At 48.3% G+C, this 8,416-nt stretch overlaps 1 protein-coding gene across 1 annotated transcript in view; it reads right to left on the minus strand.

Moving 5' to 3' along the window:
* Positions 1-478: 478 nt before the first annotated feature.
* FAM155B (family with sequence similarity 155 member B) overlaps positions 479-8,416 on the minus strand; it is a 63,458-nt gene continuing 55,520 nt past the window's right edge. Inside the window, exons 2-3 of the mRNA XM_018554745.1 lie at positions 3,801-3,972; positions 479-1,514 (exon numbers count right to left, since the gene is read on the minus strand). Of these exons, the coding sequence (XP_018410247.1) occupies positions 1,141-1,514; positions 3,801-3,972 (546 nt within the window). The 3' untranslated portion in view covers positions 479-1,140. The remainder of the gene's footprint in view (positions 1,515-3,800; positions 3,973-8,416) is intronic.

The raw sequence follows: 8,416 nt of genomic DNA on the forward strand, positions 1-8,416 counted from the left end.
TTGGGAGAAAGACATCCTTAAACTCAACTCCAAGGAAGGGCCTTCAAGACCAGGAACCAGGCATGGAGATCCACCAGCTAAAGGCCCACACTGACCTAAGAAGCAAGTGTGTAATTAAGTCCTCCTGACTGAAATATTAATTTACCATTAAAACCATATCTGGACATCCTCCAACTCGTCATCTTAGCTTCCTTTTAGCATTCTCTGTCTATTCAGTGGAGGTTTAAAGGTCACGCATAACCTGGGCCTACCGTGGTGGTCCCGGGTTCTGTAGATATGTGTAAAAAGCAACATTCTGTTTAAGATCTGAGTTTCAAATTTTCCCGGACACACAGACATGACGCTGTATGACCAAAAATGATAATTCTCTTAATAAAATTAATAAATATAGTCCCCCCCTTTTTTTTAACTCCAAAACATAAAATAGATTTTATACATGTGTGATATTTTTAAAATTTTTTGCACATTCTGATTTTGTGGCTCGTGATGCCTGTCTACTTGTAACCAGCGATTACTGATAGATGTATTGTGCTAACATCTACCCGGGATACCCTCATTCATCACATCTCCTTTTCTGCTTGTAAACCTGGCGTGACAAATGTTAGAGTATCATTTTTTTTTTGTTGTTGTTGTTCATGTTAGAACGCTGCCGCCACTTGGCCAAACTCTGCTTAATAGACGGGCCGGCTTGTCAAACAGCGTGACCAAGAATACATTCAGGGCAGCGATAAAGCACTTAGCGTCTACTTTAAGTAAGGCTCACTGGTAGTTACCGTAGTTACCAGCGGGCTCTTCCTACTGTGAATTTCTCTAACCGCGGAGTGCCGCCTATTAGCTGGCCAGGCGTTCTCTCCGCACTTGTCTTAATGATACCGGACCACCCCAATCTTACTCTGCCTCACGTTCGCGACTGTTTAACACAAGCATCATTTCAAGGCCACTGACACAGAACCCTTCTCAAAGTTGTGTCTCACCGGCCCTCTAACCCGCAGGACTCATTGTGTTTTCACCATGCTGTGTCATGGTTGACTGCTGCTGCCGAGGGCGATCTTCCCTTTGCCTTCTGGTCGCAGGAAAGGGCCAACCCTTTAGAAAGACTTATTCCAACCTTCTGAGTTTTCAGAAAGCACTTCTGCTTGTTCACTCTTCACGCGCCGACGTTTCATCCATGCCTGGCATGGCATCCAAGCCCACCCCGTTTTGCACAGCCGAGAAAGAGGCCATGGTGTGGAGCAGCATCAGCACCAACACGCACAGCTTTAGTCTGGTGTTTCCGAGACGAGTACCTGCTGAGACCGGCAGCAGAGACGGTTTGTGATGGTACGGATGCAAGTGATGGTGCCTATGGTGGGGGTGCTGGTAGTGGCGGCTGCGGTGTTGGTAGTACATGGATTGGGAGTTCGTAGATTTGACTGATGTGTTGTGGGCACCGCTTCCCGAACTCTTGCAGGAATGCCATCGGACATCACAACAAACCGCATCTGTATTAGACATATGGTTTTCTAGCAGATCTGCTGCAAATAGAAAAGACAAAATAATTAATTCAGTAAACTTCAAGATATGGTCTATAGGAAACTCAGAGTGCAGCTGCACAGATAGTTTGCCCCTTGGCAAATATATGGTCAAACATTTGTGGAGACCTCAACATCACACCTGTATAAGCTTGCTGTACATCTATTCCAAAACCCTGGCCATTATTATGAAGTTGCCTCCCCCTTACGGCCATTGATTTGGAGTTGCCCCTGCCATGGCCATTATTATTGAGTTGACCCCAACCCTCCCCCCATAGCTATTAATATGGAGTTTCTACCCCTTCCCTTGCCATTATTATTGCGTTACCCCCTTCCAAAATGGCCATTAATATGGAGTTGACCCCCTTTGTGGCTATAACATCCTTCACTTTGGTTTTCCATAAGATTTTGGAGGGTTTCTGGGAGAATTTGTCCCATTGATGAGGTCAGGTGCTGATGTTGGATGGAAAAACCTGGCTCACAGTCACTGTTTCAATTCATCCCAAAGGTGTTCAGGAGGATTGAGGTCAGGGCTCTGTGCAGGATACCCGAGTTCCTCCTCACCAAGCTGGTCACACCATGTCTTTATGGAGCTGGCTTTGTACACAGGGGGCAGTCATGTTCAGTAGGGTTGAGGGCAGGGCTCTGTGCAGGACACTCAAGTTCCTCCACACCAAGCTGGCCAAACCATGTCTTTATGGAGCTTACTTTGTACACAGGGGACAGTCATGGGGGAACAGAAAAGGGTCTTCACCAAACTGTGACCACAAAGATAGAAGAGCACAATTGTCTACAATGTCTTTGTGGACAGCTGACCATTAGAACTCTATGAGCGTGTTGAACATCACATTCAAAAACAATGGCCATGCATATGAAGTTGCCCCTCTTTGTGGCTGTAACAAGTCTTTCCACTGGATTTTGGAGGGTGTCTGTGGGAAATTGTCCCATTTGTGAGGTCAGGTGCTGATGTTGGATGAGAAGGCCTGGCTCACATTTGCTGTTGCAATTCAGTAGGGTTGTCAGGGCTCTGTGCAGGACACTCAAGTTTCTCCAAACCACACTAGTAAAACTGGTCAAATTAAACCTCTGTCAGATTTCTATTGTGTCCCTATTGGGGAGACTATCAATAGAGTCAGGAATGGTTATCAGCCTGCAGTGTAAGCTCCTTCTATTGGCAATTGGGCTGCCTATCTAATAGACCTGATTGGCAGCCAATGGCCAACTGAAGGAGTGTACACAGCATGCAGATGATGATGCTGCTTATTGCAAGGAAATAGCTTAGTGTGGTTGGCCTGCAACAAGTAAAAAACTTTGGGATAGATTTACATAAATACTTTCTTAAGAAACGTTATAGAGAGAGACATGATGCCAAAAATACTGCAAAATACATTTAATTATTTTTTTAATGAGTATATAACTGAGTTCGGCTCAGAGAAGGGCTGCAACAACTAATCGATAATGAGAACCGTTGGCAACGATTCTCATCATCGATTAGTTGATTTCTGATTAGTTGCCACCGCTCTGCTCCTCCCCGCTGGTGTTGGCTGCAGCGGTCTGTGTCCCTTTCAATATCCACTGCAGCCGGCACCAGTGGGGAGAAGAGACTGCAGTGACTCTGCAATGCCCTGCTGCCCCCCCTGTTCCACCATTGCCCGCCTCGTTCCTCCTCCTCTGCCCGCCCCGTTCTTCCTCCTCGGCCCGCCGTTCTTTCTCCTCTGCCCTCCCCATTCCTCCTACCGTGCCCCGTTCTACATGCCGTGCCTTGTTCTGTGCCCCGTTTCTCCTTCCGTGGCTTGTTCTATGCCCCGTTCCTCCTGCCGTGCCCCATTCTACCTTCCGTGCCTTGTCCTGTGCCCCTTTCCTCCTGTCGTGGCTTGTTCTATGCCCCGTTCTGCCTGCCGTGCCCCATTCTACCTGCTGTGCCTTGTTCTGCACCCTGTTCCTCCTCCTGCTGTGCCCCGTGGCTCCTCTGCCCCCCCCCCCCCTCTTCTGCTGCAGAAAGCCGTTGTGTTCTGGCATCAAGTCTTCCATCCAGCGGCTAAGAGCAATAGCTAGTCTGCTATTGGCTATTTTAAGTTGCAGTAGCCAATAGCAGGCTGGCTATTGCACCCGCCCACTGCCTGCTGTCAATCAGCAGAGGAGGACCTGAAGGAGAACTCCAGAAGCAGATGGATGTCTGTGAGGTTCAATATTCTGTTCCAATAGGTAATTTATTCATTTTCAGAAATCACACAATTTGTGGGCTCAGAATCTTTTTCCCTTTGGGAACCTTTCCCCATTTACTCTTACCAGAACAGATGAAGCCAGGTAATCCTCCATATATTAGGTCGTCATTGTCAGGTAGTATGAAGGGACAGCGGGTTTGCACCTCCAGGCAATACTGCTTGCAAGGAATGCCGTTGCGACACTGTCGTTGTGTTACATTGAAATACTCTGAGCACAGCCAGGCTTTGTAGACAGCCTAAGGAGACAGAAGGAGAGAGAGATGTCGTTACAGAGTAATAATGAGCAATAATCTTGTAGGCATCAATTTGTCTTTTTGTAAAAACAGTTTGTATGCACTATGACCACAGGACAGCTGACCATCACACCTCTATGAGCTTGTTGGGCATCCCATTCCAAAACCATGGCCATTACTATGGAGTTGCCCTCACCTCCTATTGCCATGTAGTTGCACAACCCCCATGACCAATAATATGGAATTGGCCCCTATTTTAGCAGCTATAACATCCTCCACTTTTCTGAGAAGGCTTTCCACAAGATTTTGGAGGGTGTATGTGGAAATTTGTCCCATTAGTAAGGTCAGGTACTGATGTTGGATAAGAAGACCTGGTTCACATTCCAAATCATCCCAAAGGTGTTCAGTAGGGATGTAGTCAGTGCTCTGTGCAGGATACCCGAGTTCCTCCACACCAAGCTGGTCACACCATGTCTTTATGGAGTTGGCTTTGTACACAGGGGACAGTCATGTTCAGTAGGGTTGAGGTCAGGGCTCTGTGCCGGATACCCGAGTTCCTCCTCACCAAGCTGGCAGTGGTCACACCATGTCTTTATGGAGCTGGCTTTGTACACAGGGGACAGACATGGTGGAACAGAAAAGGGTCTTCACCAAACTGTGACCACAAGGCTGGAAGAGGACAATTGTCTACAATGTCTTTGTATGATGGAGTATTAACAGAACCTTCACTGGAGACACCTGAACCCCATCAATGGGAGAGGGCGGTCCACATATTGTTGGCCATATGGTATGTAAATGTCAGAGGTCCAATGTACCGCTAGATGGTATAACTGCCTGTGAGTGGCCCACATCAGGCCTGTGCCCAGTCTTTGCACATTAAAGTATTTTTTAAAGTAGAAACACTTCACAACCAGCCCTTATTCACCTCTGTAGCTATAGGCATTGTGAACAAAGTCACTCCATGAGTGGAGGAGTCCTTATTGAAAGCAACGGATAAGAAAAAAAAAGAGTTGGGAAGCTTGGTCGCATGACCTGGGGGTAGGGGACATGATGGGCAGCTGGATTGGTGAGTATAGAACCTCTTCTATGGCAGGGGGCTTTCAGCCTCTGACAGGGTCACTTTAAGCGTGCAGGTTGCCAGGAGCTGACCGCTGAACTGTGATTGGAACCCTGAGCTGCGATCACATGACCTCCAAGTACCATTCCCCATTTGGCTGTGGTATGGCAATTAAATCCACGTTGGCGCACACGTCCGTGGCTCTCGTTTCTATCGCTCGCGGCGCTGCGCAGTGTTAAGCTTCCATGTGCTTAATTTTGAGGCAGTTGATTGGATCTTAGATGTTAAGTATCTCTTCCTTGGAATACAAAGTATAAATCAAGGTCAGGACATTAATAGCTCGCTGATACATTGGCAGCAGAAGCAAGAACAGATTATTACAAAGAAGCAACTGCAGGGTTTGCAGACTGAGCTCCAACCTCACCACTTTCTATTTCATCATCTCCAACAGTAAAGTGTATATCCGGCCTAAACATATTTGAAAGTTTTGGGTAGAGTTAGCAACAGGGCTGTCCCTATAATGAGACTGTTGCATCAGGTGGCATCTCTTTCGGTCACGTGGGGCAGTGGCATGGCCGATCTGCTGCCCAATGTTTGCAGAGCCTACCAGGTTGGGCCATACTTATCTCCCTGCCCAGCTCTTAGCAACCTGGGATGCTCTGGCTGGCATCCTGCCCAGCTCCTGGCAACCAATGACTTCAGCCGGTCGGTGTCTCTCTCCTCCCCCCCCCCTCCGCGCCCGCCCAGCGTCGGTCACTGTCTCTCTCCTACCTACCCCCTCCGCCACCGCCCCCCCAGCGTTGGTCACTGTCTCTCTCCTCTTAGGGCCTCTTGCACGACCCCCAGTTTAAGAAGCACTGCTTTACATTACATTTGTGAGGGCGTACCTCATGTGTCCAAGCTACGTTACCCTGTCACCAACCACCCCAATGAATGAAAAAAAGCTTAATACATGTAACAAAGGGATAAAAGATCAGAAGAACATACTTTCCGTCCACCGCTCCTTCTAGGACGGGGTGACTTCACTGACCGCAGGATTCTAGGAACGCCGAGGATCTAACATGAAGTCCTGACCTATGCTGGGGACCTTGTGATGAGACCCAGTGACCTCCTCTACAGGAAGTGGTTGGATACCTTGGCTGTGGATAGTGATGCTTTGTACTTTTATTGCATTTGTTTTTGTTTTTTTATGCAATGTCGGGGAAGAGAAGCATTCCTTCCATTTCCTGTAAAGTCCACTTTAAGTGTTTAAAGGAGAACTATGAGCTGAGTGAAAATCACTCATCCTCATAGTTCGAGCCGACGTGTGACAATGAAACTGTCACAGGTCGGCTCAGTAGATCGGGAAGTGAGCGAACACATACCGTCGCTCGCACAGTTCTCGATCATCTCCCTGCAGAGAGCTGTGACTGTCACTCACGGCTCCCTGCATGGATTCCCCCCTCCCCGCTCCGATCCTCCAGCGCTGACTGGCGGAACGGGCGTGGGAGGGGGCGAGGACAGCTGGCTCTGCTTCTAGATAGGCAGAGCCAGCTGTCAATCCCGCAGCTGGGTGGATCTCGACAGTAATGTCGGGATCTGTCCCGTCTGCGGCGGTCTCAGTATACCGCGAGCTGTGTCCTCCCGTGACCAAACACTTACCCATAGTTCTCCTTTAAATAAAGCCCTTCCACATGTTGATGGAAGCAGGAAGTGCGGCCATGACCACGGAGGCTTCTTGTCCATGCAAAGAAAACCTGCACAAATGTTAGTTCCCAGAAAAAGCATGTACCCAGTGAAGTTTGTACTCCTGATTCACATAATTGTTCCAGGTCATTGACTCACACCTTGAAGGCCAGGCAGCTAGCATTTTCCTCAGTACAGGGTTACTTCAACAACAGGTAGCTGTACACCTATAGGGGGCACCTTATGGATTCCACCTAAAATCAATGACTATCCATTCTCTAATTTATATATAGTCAATATAGGCACAGAGGTAAATTTTTTTAACATTTTCTAATGGTGGTGTGCCTCGTGATTTTTTTCATGAAAAAAGTGTGCCTTTGCACAAAAAAGGTTGAAAAACACTGCTCTATCACTATGAAAAGAGGTGACACAGTGCCACCTAGTGGGCAAATTACTAACTGCGCCACAAAGACCTATTTCACCTGCAGCTTGGTAGTTACCCGGCAGAGACAGGCGGCCCACACGTGGACTATTCTTCAGCTCATGGAGTCATGGAATAAACAGATGTGAAAACTCCCGAGACAACCCCTTGAATCAGGACGCATCAACGGCGGCGTTTGCACAGCTGGTTGCATCGTTTGCCTCCCAGCGAGTTCCTCCTGGGTGGGGCCAATGTGGAAAAGCTGTGACTTTCTATTAACTCAGACGGAGTCCCGCCCTCTTCAGGTGGAGGGATTTTAACGTACAGAGAGAGGAGCTCCATGGCTCCCATGTTATAGATGGAGGCAGCTCTCTTTTGCAAAATTGCCGCCCGCCCACCCCCAATTTTTTAACACTACAAAACTCCTCCACTGCCACCCCCTGTGTCCTCTGCTGCTCTTCACTTCCCACTTCCAGTCAGCCTCATTCAACCCACTTCCTGTGAGCTCAGGCTGTCATGGTCCCGCCCCCCCCTGGGAGTAAGTCATCAAGTAGGTTGGGCTCAGCGTTTTACCCACAAGTCCTATATGTGGGCGGGACCAAGTTCCGCTGTCAATCAATGCTATGATATGTCCCATTGGGTGTTGACACCTGACGGGGCGGATCATACCGTTGATTGGCAGCAGAGCCTGACTATCACAGCCATTGGCCGCAGGGCAGTGCGCTTACATCAGGATGACACGGTGACACGCGCAGGAGCCGATCACAGACACTCAATGCTCATGTATAAGTGTCATTCATGGAAACATGCCCCCCAGTATACAATACAGTTCAAAGTGGATCTGTCATCAGAAATATATTCTCCATGATGAGTAATGTGTCATGTGACCCCTCCAGGTATTTATGATCCCTCACAGAGATCACATGACTTCCCCTGACAATGCCTTAATCTGATCTCCTCTCTAGAAGGGCAGCACCATTTTTGTTCAGCCTTCACCCAGGGTCACCATCTACTTCCTGGACTGAGATGGCGGCTCAGAGAGGGCACAGTCATGTAAATCCTTGTGTGCAGTTCTTGGCTGTGTTCACAAATGTCTGACACAGATCAGCCAGCTGCTGCAGCCTCTCACGTTGTGACTGGTGACAGCTGCTCCTCCATAGATACGGTATGGTCAGTGAGTGTTGTCAGGAAGTGTGTTACTGGCAGGCTCACCGGGTGAAAATAAAGGAATAACAGTCTAAAAAGATAAAATTAATGCAGCCACCATGTGTAAGGACGGGGGGGGGGGGGCACATTTAAGGACT

This window comes from Nanorana parkeri, unplaced genomic scaffold (assembly GCF_000935625.1).
Source record: "Nanorana parkeri isolate BGI_ZX_2015 unplaced genomic scaffold, ASM93562v1 scaffold171, whole genome shotgun sequence".
Lineage (NCBI taxonomy): Eukaryota > Metazoa > Chordata > Amphibia > Anura > Dicroglossidae > Nanorana > Nanorana parkeri.